The following is a 13913-nucleotide window of genomic DNA, read 5'->3' as shown; positions in this document are numbered from 1 at the left end:
GGAGCCTTTATTTGTACGACATTTCGCTTATTACAGCTTTTTCAAGTACCTTGAAAAAGCTGTAATAAGCGAAACGTCGTACAAATAAAGGCTCCGTCCTCATATGGTGTTTATCTTGTCGATTTAAATTGGTTATGTATTAGTAAAGATACATGGTGTTTAACACTTGATTAAATTTTTGGAAGACCACACCTATGTGATATAGCATTAGAAAATTAGATAATTTTGTAAATTATAATACATCCACAAAATATATGTTTTTCTTGGCAGAAATCAATAACAGAAAAGGTCACTGGGGCTGCTTGAGACACCATCTTTTTTTTTATAGATGCGGTGGTATAAGAAATTAAAGTATGATAAATTCATCTATTCTAACCTAACCTAACATAGCCTAATATAGCCTACCAAACCTAACCTGCATTTAGTAATGTGATACCTATAATTCTATAGGTCATCAGGGTTATCATCATCATCATCAGGAATGCTGATGGCCAGTGTTGGTATCCATTCAGACTGTGGGGTGCACAAAAGTTGCATAGCTTTAAGAAAAGCATAAATCTCAGCTCTGTAGCACCATTTTAAAAATTAATATGTACTGTGTGAGGTACTGATGGAAGTACTGAAGGCATATTCCAGATTCTTTGGTCACAGATTTGTCCAGTAGTGTATTTGCTTTTAGGGGACAGGACAGAAATATATATATATATATATATATATATATATATATATATATATATATATATATATACATATATACATGTATATATATATATATATATATATATATGTATATATATATACATACATACATACATACATACATACATATACATATACCAAGGCTTTTTCCCCCTTACAAGGGAGGTAGCCAAAAAGGGAAAGACATAAGATCATTTCCACCCATTCCATCCCTGAATACACTCCACACCCCTCCACCCTCCCTCTTATCTGAGCACCTCCTAGATGACAGGTCATCCCTGCACGTTGTCCACTGCCCTGGGTCAGAAGCAGTGTTGCAAGACACAGCACATCCACAGCAAGGCCACTTCGTTAAATCGGCGACCCCCCCTCTCCATCCCCCCATTGCATAAAAGGAGAGTACGGGGAGAAATCCCTTCGGGCTGCGTCAAATTTTGCTCACACATACTACCTCACCCCCCACCCCCCTGCCCATTCCACCTCATGCAATCACAACATCATCCAAATACAACCATTCTCCATTCACCCCTGTCTTCTGTCCTCTCCCGTCCTTCCTCAACAGACATTCTCCTCTTCCCCAAAGCCCCCTTCACCCCATCCATCCACCTCATCCTAGGACGTCCCATCATGTTCACTCCCTCCACATCTGCCTTCCATACCTCTTTTACTAGTCTTTCTTCACCCATTCTTTCCATGTGTCCAAACCATCCTAATATTCTTTCATCAACCCTATCTCCCAGCTCCTTTTCCACCCCTGTTCTCCTCCTCACCTCCTCATTTCTCACTCTATCTAGCCTAGTAACCCCCATCGTACTTCTCAGACACCTCATCTCAAACACATTCAAACTCCTTCTCTCTTCTTCTCTTATGTTCCATGTTTCTGCCCCATGCAGTGCTGTTGGCACAATCACTCCTTCATATAGTCTCCTCTTAGCATCCATTCCCAAATGTCTATTCCTCATTACACTCTTCAATCCACCAAGGCATTTACTCGCTTCTCTCAATCTACATTCTACCTCCACCTTCACTCCACCTTTCCCTGCCACATTTCCACCCAAGTATCTAAAACTATCCACTTCCTCCAGTTGCTCTCCCTTAATGCTCACTTCCAGTCTACTGCCACTTTCACCCCTTGTACATCTCATCACCTTACTTTTACCCACATTTATCTTTAGCTTTCTTCTATCACATACTCTCCCAAACTCTGCCACCAACTTCCTCAATCCCTCCTCTGATCCTGCCACAAGCGCAGTGTCGTCCGCAAACAACAGCTGGCTCACCTCCCACTTTTCTCAATTTTCTTTATTCATCTCCTATCTCTTGCCCACTACCCTTGCATTTACCTCTCGCACCACCCCATCCATGTATAAGTTGAACAGCCAGGGGAACATAACGCATCCCTGACGAAGTCCCACCTTTACCTCGAACCACTCACTCTCTCTATTTCCAATCCTGACACAAGCTCTACTACTCTCATAAAAACTCTTGACAGCTCCCAGAAGCTTTCCTCCTATCCCGTATATCTGCATAACCTCCCACAGTGCCTTTCTGTCTACCCTATAAGCCTTTTCCAGGTCCATAAAAGCCCAAAAAATATCCTTCCCCTTTCCTATAGCTTTCTCACATATCTGTCTTACCACAAAGATCTGATCTACACAACCTCTACCTGTCCTAAATCCACACTGTTCCTCACCAATTACTTCTTCTGTTCCTCTCCTAATTCTCTCAATCAAGATCCTCCCATAAGCCTTCCCAACTACACTTAACAAGCTAATCCCTCTGAAACTACTACATTCACACTTGTCCCCTTTTCCCTTGTAAAGAGGAACTATACAGGCACTCCTCCAGTCCTCCGGCACTCTACCCTCTCTCCAGCAAACATTAAATAACCTCACCAACCAGTCCACCATCACTGTACCTCCTTTTTTCAGACATTCTGCATGGCATCCATCCAGACCAGGTGCCTTACCTGCTTTCATCATCTTAACAACTGCTTTCACCTCATCCTTCCTTATTTCTCCTCCATTCTCCTCACTCATCACTCTCATTTTCTTCGCATTTCCCACTGCAGCTATCTTTCCTTCCCTATCCTCCTTCACATTTAGCAACTCCCTAAAATACTCTGCCCATCTTCCCCTTACTGCCTTCTCTTCCATTATTATCTCTCCATCTGCACCTTTTACCTTTTCTTCTCTACTTGATTCGCCTCCTCTTCCTCTCTTAATTTCTTTCCAAAACATCTTTTTATTACTTTCAAAATTTTGTCATACTCTTACCCCATTTCACATCTGCTCTCCTCTTTGCAACCTTTACCTTTTGCTTTACTTCTCTTTTCTTTTCTTTGTACCTCTCATGACTCCCTTGTCCTATTTTGTAACCAATCTGTGAAAGCTCACTTCTTCTCTTCTACCACCACCTTTGTTTCCTCATCTCACCATTCACTACCCTTTCTTCTATTTCCCCCTGTCCTTGTTCCACACACCATCCTTGCACACTTTGTGACTCCCTCCTTGAACCATCCCCATTCCTCCTCCACACCCAGCTCTACTCTATCCTTTACTCCCTCCCACTCCTCCTTCAGCTTCTTTCCATACTCCTTCTCCTTTTCATTCAAAGAGTTCACTCTAAGAACCTCCCTACCTTTTGTCCCTTTCCTCTTTCTCCATCTATCCTCCACTCTCAACTTACCTTCCACCAAAAAATGATCTGATATTCCCCCACCCTCTCCCCTTAGCACATGTACATCCTTAACTCTTCCTATCATAATCCTATTTACCACTACATAATCCATTAGTGCTCTATCTACCACCCTTCCCTCCACCCTCTCCCATGTGTACTTATATATATATATATATATATATATATATATATATATATATGTGTGTGTGTGTGTGTGTGTATGTATGTATGTATGTACAACACTGAATGGGTCCCAGTGAATAGAGATCAGTTTTTATCAACCACAATGCACTTTAATTCTAAGCCATCAACATCAGGAGACCCATGGAGGCTAACATGCAGAAATTGAAACGAGGTATGGCCAAGGACTCGAACCTGGCTAGAATGTGACAAGTCACTGCAGCACTTGTCACATGCTAGCCGGGTTCAAATCCTTGGCCGTACCACGTTTCAGTTTCTGTATGTTGGCCTCCACGGATCTCCCAATGTTGATGGCTTAGAATTAAAGTGCATTGTGGTTGATATATATATATATATATATATATATATATATATATATATATATATATATATATATATATATATATATATATATATATATATATATATATATATATATATTCCTCCTAGAGAAAGGTTTATTATATTGTGTTATAAATTACAAAATCAATGTTTAATTTGTTAATGCTATATTGCATAGGTGTGCACTTCCAAAAAAATATCAACATTTGTTTATCTATTCCCTGATAGGTAATTCTGAATAGTCAATGAAAGAATTGATTCCATGATATTGATAATTAATTACTGATCCTGGTTGTACCTAATCTAACACAACCTAACCCACTGCTTCAGGAGAAAAATTATTTCCATATTTATAGTGCATACATCACTTGTGTGACCCATTATGTTCAGCAATGCACTTATGGTGGCAATTGCTGGCCAGCAAGATTAGGTGGACAAGTGCCCAGTGTTCTTCAGTGTGGCAAAAAATGGAAGAATTATAAACATCCAAAATGAATGAAAATAAATATGATTAAATGTATGTGGGTATAGAAGAAAAATAAAAAAAAATTGAAATGAATTTGTATATTCATGGCATTCAGATTTGAATAGCAAAATTATTTGTCACTTGGTGTTACATGATTGTAATTTGACCATCTGCTGTCAGATAACCATTGTTGTCAAGATTGCTAGATACCATTTTTGAAGTATAGTAATCCCTTCTATATCTGATTTGATTGGGCTACATGATGTTCAGATTTGTGGAGTCCTCAGATACACAAACTGTAGTTATCCTCTCACCCCCAACTCTACTTCACCATGCCAGTGCTAAATTTTAAATTCTGAAGAAATAGATGTGGTATACAATACACAAATCAAGTAATAGAGTGACAGAGTTTCTTGCTGATGACAATATTAACATTCTGAATTGGCCCACTAACTTGCATGACTCAATTTTATTGAGAATTGTTGGCAAGTCATAATAAGGAAGCTTGCAGAGTTCAAATAGACCTCTCTTAAATACCTCATAGATAAAATAAAACTTCTTTGGGGTGAAGGACATGTCTCTGGGTTATTTCATCAAATGTGCTCACATAGAGGGAGAAATGCAAAATATCTTGTTACACTTTTCCCATGTTAATAACTCAAGTAGGTCCCAAGATATATGTATATCTATCTATATATATATATATATATATATATATATATATATATATATATATATATATATATATATATATTTTTTTTTTTTTTTTTTTTTTTGCTGAACCTGGTGTGAACCCAGACTGTTCAGGTATCTGAAACTTTAGCAGATGTGAACAAAGCCGTGTCACCAACAGATGAGTAAACACCTTGCCTAGAACACTTAGTAGAGTAACACATCAGTAGTTGTTGCCATCCTGCTGGTCTCTTTATCCTTCCAGATAGGGACAACCAAACACTTTTTCCAGTAAGAGGGAAGTATAATGGATTGCCAGGCTGCAGACAGTACTGCATGCAACCTGCATATCATGACCTCACCTCCAGCTCTCAAGAAATCCACACTGATAGATGCCAGCTGCCTTTCCATCCTTCAACTTACATCTTTGACTTCTGTCAGAGAGGGTGGAGATTCTTCTATTGGCAGATTGCCAACCACCACCTGAACACCATTAAGGGGAGAGCTGTCTGCTTGGAGGGTTACTCTTGAGAAAGCAACTGCTTAAAATATTTGGCAAAGGGGCTATATCCCTCCACACCTGACTATAGCTGGCCATTAGCTGTTCAGACTGTTCCTCTCGGTCACAGGTTTGGAGCAGAGTTTCTTCAGGGCTCAGTCAGTAGGCCTGAGGTCCTTTGCATTAAAATGGTCCTTGACAACATCATGAGAGTTCTAGTGTGCTGTTCCTGTACTGGTCCAGATCCCCATGCATTTGGGTAGCACAGATAAACTACACTCTCCAGTGTCTCCTGTGATGTCACACCTCTCCTTGACCTTGGATCCTCTTCAACACTCCTCAGCAACTTTCAGAGTTTCATGTTCAAAGGTATCAACAAGGCCTAATCAGTGTTGGTATTGTTTTAGTGCTGGATGATAACCTGAGTATAGGCTTACTAGGTTCTTGCTTCTCTTGGAAGGGATTTTTCTGTCAAGCCAAAGTCTGGAGGGGTCACAGTTATATGGAGTAAGGTGGTTGGTCTTGAAGGTCTGAGTGTATATGTGTTTTGTATAGATGTATTGTGTGGTGCAGGTGATGGGTTGTTGTAGGGCTTTGAGTAGCAAGCTTTTTTCATTCAGTTGGTTGTACTTGTATTATGTAGTGAGATGAATATGTAGAATTGAGGGATCTTACATATAACTTTGTGTTGTGTTCTGTGGGAAAATATTTGGTTTCTGTGTGCAGTTGGTAAGGTGTGTTTATGTTTTCCTGATGGTTGGGAATCATGCTATGGAGGCATAGTTAAAAGTGAGTTTCAAGAACTGTTTATATATCATGATTATAGATTTCTTCTCTTGGCCTAGCCCATGCTTACCACTGATCTTTCTATATTTATTGTGTTGATGATTTTCACCATGATGTCTTTGATGTGTTGGGAAAAGGACATATGAGGGTTCTTTTCCAATACAGGTCAAGTCACGATTATTTGGACTCAGATATTCTGAAATCCCAGAAATTCTGTAAAAAATTACTGTTCAATCGATAATCCGTATAAATCCACAAAATTCATATAAGTATCTGTAAAAAATCACCACTAGATCAATAATCTCTATACTATCCCACAAAATCCATATAAATATCTGTAAAAGATCACTGCTATATCAATAATCTGTACACTATCCTGCAAAATCCGTAGAAAAAAATTAAAATCAGCAGTTTATCGTTTATTGATTGTACCATACTGCAAAAAGTCAGACCATACCATACCAATGGATGTTTGTGTTTACAGTTAACATTCCTGCCACTAGTTGGCACTGTCATTAATTTTTTACAAGTGGGCTTCATTCGAAAAGTGTAAGCAGTGTCGTCTGTTAATTTTGGAAATTTTTACCTGTGTTAAGTGACAAAATGGCTCCAAAAAGAACAACAAAGATGGATGGTGGTGCTAATAGTGCAAAAAGAAAAAGAGTATCCTTAACTATTGCTCAGAAAGTTGATCTTTTAAAGAAACTTGAACGCGGTGTGTCTGCATACCCTCAGTGAGCAATACAATGTCGGCAACACATATATGATTTAAAGAAACAGAAAGAGCAGATCTTTAAGTATTTTACCTAAATGGATTCTAAAAGCAAGATGGAAAAAAGAAAACATGAGAAAAGGTAAATATGATGAGTTAGAGAAGTGTTTGTTTCAGTGGTTCCAGCAGCGCCGTAACGATGGTGTAAAGATTTCTGGTGACATGTTAATGGAACAAGCTCAAATATATTTCGAGATGCTTAATATTAAAGGTACTTTTTCAATGTTTACTGGGTGGCTGGGCAGGTTTAAAAAAGCCCCATGGCATAGAACAAGGTCGGGCTTGTGGTGAATCTAAATCTGCTGATCATGAAAAAGCATAAAAATATGTGGACACTTTTGCTGAATTAGTGAAGGAAGAAGGACTGTCTGCTGAACAAGTGTACAATGTGGAGGAAATGGATGTTGCTGGCTTCAAGGAACCCAAAGATAGGATTACTGTCCTAACCTGTTCAAATGCTGCTGGTACACATCAATGTAAATCCCTTGTGATAGGAAAAAGCCAAAATCCACAGGCTCTGAAGGGTGTAAAGATTATGCCTGTGTTATACCGTGCAAATAAAAAGGCATGGATGATGCAGATGATGCTTGAGTGGTATGAGAACCATTTTGTCCCCAAGGCTAGCGCCCACTGTAACAAGGCTGGGCTTGCTCCTGACTGCAAAATTTTGTTAATTCTTGACAATTGCTCAGGACACCCCCCTGCTCATCAAATGATCAAAGACAATGTTTTCATAACCTAGCTGCCGCCTAATTGCACCTCTCATCCAACCACAAGACAGAGGAAAAATTTGGTCGTTTAGATCCAAGTACAGACGTGTATTTATGCGAAAATTGTTGGTTGGAGTCAATGCAGGCAAGACTGTTGAAGATTTCAGAAAAGAATTTAACATTAAGAATGTCTTGTATGCTGTTGCTGATGTGTGGGAAAAGGTTCATAAGAGTGTTCTTAAAAATTGTTGGCATAATCTGTAGCCTGCAATTATGTTTGACGATGAAGCAAGCATAGCTGACGAAGCGCTCACTGACTTTGAGGGTTTTGAGGCTACTGATGTGTGGGACACTGTAGCAGACATTTTGAATTATGCAAGGGAATTCAACAGTGAGGTTACAAGGAGTCTAAATGAGGAAAACTTAAATGAATAGATGGAGGTAGATGCTGATGTTCCATTCGCTCACCAGCTGTCAATTGAAGAAATTGTTAGGATGGTAACAACTCCTGATGGAGGAAATTAAAGCAATTATGAAAAAGAAGTAGATGACGGCACTGTACAAGCTGAAGATAAGATTTCCCTGGATGAAACCATCAAATTCACAGAGAAATTTATTGCTGCACTTGAGCAATGGCCATTTATTTCTGAGCAAGAAATTATGTGGATTTACAACCTCCAAGGATAACTCGTCAAAGAGAAGCCCAAATACATGAAACAATGGAAAATCCAGGATTTTTTTTAAAGAAAATATTCACCCCTACGTCATCTCAACTAGGACCTAGTGCACCAGACCTACCTCTACCTAACCCTAGGAGCAGCACACCAGCAGCATTGAACCGTACCCCAGAAATGCCTGATGTGAGTTTACCTTGATTTTTACATGACGACACATCCAATGAAGACCCAATCCCTAATATCACCCTTGCCACTGATAAAACTCCATCCACCTCTTTGTAATTCATTTCTGCAGTGATTGTGTGGGTTCTACAATTTGTAAGCGGAAGAAATCACCCACCCTTGGTAAATACAATACAGTACTATGACTCATTTCTGTATTTATGGATTCTTTTTATCATGTACCTGTACCTGTATTTCCTTATTTAACTTCTTTATTAACTTCTTTAATGACTACTTAATTAAGCTCCTTGTCTCTAGTACCATTTTTATTGATTTACAATTAATTCCTGCATAATCCATAAAAATCGATCATCCATTTTGGTAAAAGTCCCAAGGATTTCGGATAATTGAGACTCGACTCGACCATTCAATTTTACTGTGGATTTTTTTTTTTTTTTTTTTTTCTTTCTTTCTTTCTTTCTTTCTATAGTTGTCTGGAGTGAGCAAAGTTACTGATGATTTCTAAGGAGAGGCCTCCATTCTAGGTTGTTTTAGTATAGGGTGTTCTTTGTAGATGCCCTGTAGTTGCTGTCTTTGTCCATAATTGAAATGTTAGCAGATTTCAAGCATATATAATTAGTATTTTTTCTTTTTAGTTAGGAATATGTAGTTTTCAGATATTCAATAAGAAATTTGTTTAAAAAGACTGGTCCTCATGTAATTGGGAATGAAAGGTCTTTGTTGTGTCCTAACACAGTGCCAGTAATTCATACTATATGAGATCTAATTCAATGCAGCAAGGCACAGCTCTACCCCAAGGTTCAGTTTTCAAACTGGTTCTTCCTGACCAGTTAAACTCTTCAATACGAGTCAAATTCTCACACACAGCATCATATGCATGAGATACAATGATTGATGCATCACAATACTTGCATTATAAAATATAAAGTCACTGCTGTATTACTCATTTTCTTACACTGACTAATAATAAATACAGAAAATGTGATCAAATCAGTTCACAGAATTTGGGGGTCACTCAGCTACAACTACAAAATAGATATAGTCAAAATGCTGACACTGGCATCCTCATATACCCACTCGTGCCACATGATGCCTGTGTAGGCGTCATTGTATGGAAGAAGTTAATCATACATTTTGAAAACCTCCCATTGTGACATAGTAAACATTTAAGGGATGTTTCTGTTATTAAGCAAACTAAGATATAGTAGATAGTAGATCAAAGGTTGGCACAGGAAGATTCTTAACTATAAATTTTCAAACTTTGTTGCAGGAACTGATTGACCTACCAGATACCTAAACACTCACAACCTTCTATCCTTAAAGCTGTATTTCTTCCTCTGACCTTATCCTGTGTGATTTCATTAGGAAATATAAACTCTTAGGAGTGAATTACAGAACTCATGAAAGGTTTGTGACCCCTACCCCTTGCAGCCACATATTTATGTTGAAAATAGGAAGGTATTTTCTGAGGTGGAATTATATAGATAGAATGTATCTGGCAACACGCTGCTGTCACACTGGACCAATAGAGTGGAATGTGAGGGAGAACCCAGCCAGTCACTCCCACACTGCCATGGGAAGAGCATTTACAGGTAACCCCTCTCTTCAGGACCTTGCCTTTTTTCACACTGTTTTTCTTCATTTCCCTAGGGTTGGTATCATTACCATGGCTTACAAAGGAATTAACTAAAGTGGTAATTGCCCAAGTCATTGGATTAAAGAAGGCAGATCATGGAACTAAAGAAATCAGTGAGATGTTGAAGGTGGGCAAGTCCAAAGTCAAGAGATACATGGTGCGATTTCGGGAGGGAGGAGGGTTGGAGATATCATCTCAGTAACTTGGTATAGGGGATTCTGAAAAGGCTTCTCCTTCAGAGATTTTGTTTTTGTTAGTGGATTTGACTCTAAAGTATGCTTTATACCAATCAAAACCATCGGAGAAGTCTTCTTAGGATGCCCTATCCAAGGTTTCTGGGATGATATTTCCAGCCCTCTTCCCTCCCAAAATTGCACCACATATCTCTTGATTTTGGGCTTGGCTACCTTCAACATTTCACTGATTTCTTTAGTTCCATGATTTGCCTTCTTTAATCCAATGACTTGAGTAATATATTTAATTCTTTTGTAGGGGGCCATGGTAATAATACAGACCCAATGGAAATGAAGGAAACCAGTGTGAAAAAAGGCAAGATCCTGAAGAGAGGAGTCACCTTTAAATGCTCTTCCCACGGCAGTGTGGGAGTGACTGGCTGAGGTCTCCCTCATGTTCCACTCTGTTGGACCAGTGTGACAGCAGGGAGTTGCCAGATGCATTCTATCTACTTAATTTCATCCCAGAAAATGCCTTCCTATTTTCGTCGTGAATAAGCGGCTGCAGGGAGTAGGGGGTCACATACTTTTGACGAGTACTGTAGTTTACATGTCACTGGTTAAAGCTTTGACTTAATTTGTATACCATAGTCTGTATAGAACTGTAGTATCTACTGTTAGTTTTATGATTAGTTGATGTATCCTTTGCCACTGCACCCTGTAATTGTGCTGTATTTTGTGCTTCTTACTCTACTCTTTTAGACTCAGTATAGATTCAAAGAAAGCTTTATCACAGTTTTTGTCAAGTTATTTGTAGAAGTATCTCATTTTTTGCGTTCATAATTAATTTCATAGACCTTCACTCAATATTGACTCTGTATCTTTCAAACTTTTGATTTCAGTTAAAGCAGACAAAGAAAAAGAATTAAAAGTGCCAGGAGGTAGGTAATTGATAATTGTGCTCATGACAATCTGCACCCCTTGGATTAAGCTCTATAATAGTTTGAACCTGTCTTGGGTTTTTAATGTTCTCCACGTATATTGTGAATGTGTCTTGTCTTTTAGGGTATGGCCATGTCAGTCACTATTCCTCACTTAGGCTCTTCAGATTAAACATTGCTGAAATTTGTCTTACTAGGCATATCATCTTTAGTGGAAATTGCTTGCAACAATCCACATAACAGGACAGGTTGACATTCTCTGAGCATTGCAATGCATGTGTACTCTCGTTACATTTTAAGCATTCCTTTTTCGATGTCAGTACAAACTTCTTAAACTTTATTTTTTGGAAGAAGTGTGTTTACTGGTAAAAAAAATTCCATGATAGGTCTTTCTATTTTCATTTGTGTTTTTATCTTATTCACAACACTTCATTTGTTACAGTTGAATAAAAAATGCACTTACCAATCATCCCATAAGTTCATAGAACATCTTATGTTAACCTCTTCACTCCGGGGCACATTGCACGTATGGCAGCATTAGCTGCCCGACGTGCGATGTTGCGTCATAATAATTGCATTTTAAGAAATAAATTCAGGGCTCAATTGTTCGTTCTCTTTCACCCGTGTATTTTGATAACCATAGAAAATATGATGAAGCCAGTTTAGAGAGAATGAAGGTTACGTAGGTACGACTACAACAAGTATAATCAAGATGGCGACGTCGGCATCATCAAGTACCCACTTGCTCCTCATGCCGCCTACGTAGGTGTCACCGTATGGAAGTGGTTAAATGTACATATGATCATTTTCTTCTTCCATTACCTATATCTTTGAAGTAAACTTAATTATGGTAGCTGGGCTTCCACCACTATTAAAACTCAACATATTTTTTATGTTTATTTGTTTATTCATTTATTATGCTTTTTTCATTAACATGGATTGCTGGACAGTGAAATTATTCAGTTGGAGGATGGCTCTGGAACTTGATAGCTACCCTTCTCTCTTGTGATGGTTGCACAAGTAATCTTTAAAGTTTTCAATTCAGTTTGTTACCTCAAGTTTGGTTGACTGGAAACCCACAGCCCCACAGTTGCTTGAAATGGTTCCTGGGCTCACCCATAGATTTCTCTGAGAAGAAACTTTGACTGATGTCTGTACTGTATTATAGTGGTAGCTACTGTTATTATGTCATGGGCTGAAAATGATAAAAAGATGGGAACAGTTGCCATTTGTCAACCTTGTATTTGAAGGTTGAGTAAATACAAAAATGATAAAAGAGATATCTTGGGTCCAACCCAAAGACTGAATGTCAGCCCATTGGGGCTTCATCTCTATCAATCTATATATTAATAGGCTTTTTTCTCCTTATAAGGGAAGGAGCTAGCCAAAGCATGCATCCACCCCCACCCATCCCACTCCCATGTGTCACCCAGTACCCTTTTATCTTTGCTCCTCATGGATAAATGGTCATTCCTGATCCCAGCCCACTGCCTGGGTCTGAAATAATGCAGCAAAAGATAGCACATACACAACAGGGACAAGTGCTTCATCTACTCTGCAAGCTCCCCTCCTCATCTCCTCATGCAAAAACAGAAGATGAGGAAAAATCCATTTGGGCAACATCAATTCACAACCATTCTCCACTACACTTATATCTTGCCTTCTCCCTTTACTGCTTAACCTCTTCAATATGAGTCAAATTCTTGTGCAATGCATTGTGCAGCCTGAGGTATGATGATTGATGCATCACAATACTTGCATTATGAAATATAAAGTCACTGCTGTATTATTCATTTTCTTACACCGAGTAATAATAATCAGAAAAGTTGATCAGGTCAGTTCACAGAATACAAAATAGATATAATCAAGACGCTGGCACTGGCATCCTCATATACCCACTTGCTCCACATGATGTCTAGGTAGGCATCATATGGAAGAGGTTAGTAGACATTTTCCTTTAACTCAAGGCCCCCCTTCATTCCATCCATCTCATTCTTGGTCTTCCCCTGAGGGTCACCTTTGCCTTCCACACTCTTTTTGCTTGTCTTTCTTCATTCATTTTATGTGCTAAAACCATTTCAGTATTCTTTTGTCAACCCTAGCTGCCAGTTCCCTTTCCACCCCAGATGCCCCCCTCACCTCCTCATTTCTTACTCTATCTTTCCTTATAAGACCCACCATACTTTTCCCACATTTGATCTCAAACATATTAAAAAAAAATCCTTTCTACCTCTCTTAACTTGTAAGCCTCTGCCCCATACAGTGTCATAGGTACGATCACCCCTTCATATCCATCCATCCATCCCTAGATACCTATTTCTCATGACACTTTTCATCTCCTCAAGACATTTACCCACTTCCCTCACTCTACAGTTAGAAATGAGAAAGTTAATGGGGTTTGGTGATGGATGGAAGGGAGAGGATTCTCTCTGACATCCTTCCTGGAGGACCACCTCATGCACATACCTGTTGTGAGTCCCTCTTTAATGTTTTAATTG

The 13913-nt window shown here is 38.9% G+C and overlaps 1 protein-coding gene across 2 annotated transcripts in view; it reads left to right on the top strand.

Moving 5' to 3' along the window:
• Cdc50 (cell cycle control protein 50A) overlaps positions 1–13913 on the top strand; it is a 150575-nt gene that overhangs the window by 1861 nt on the left and 134801 nt on the right. Inside the window, exon 2 of one of the 2 annotated variants that reach the window (XM_076178087.1) lies at positions 11377–11415. The exons of the other annotated variant lie outside the window; for it this stretch is intronic. Coding sequence (XP_076034202.1) covers positions 11377–11415 — 39 coding nt within the window. The remainder of the gene's footprint in view (positions 1–11376; positions 11416–13913) is intronic. 2 annotated transcript variants of the gene reach the window in all.

Source organism: Oratosquilla oratoria, chromosome 41, assembly GCF_046742065.1.
Source record: "Oratosquilla oratoria isolate Oo_2021 chromosome 41, ASM4674206v1, whole genome shotgun sequence".
Classification (NCBI taxonomy): domain Eukaryota; kingdom Metazoa; phylum Arthropoda; class Malacostraca; order Stomatopoda; family Squillidae; genus Oratosquilla; species Oratosquilla oratoria.
Note: the sequence above shows the minus strand (reverse complement) of the source record. Positions and strands in the feature narration are given on the sequence as shown.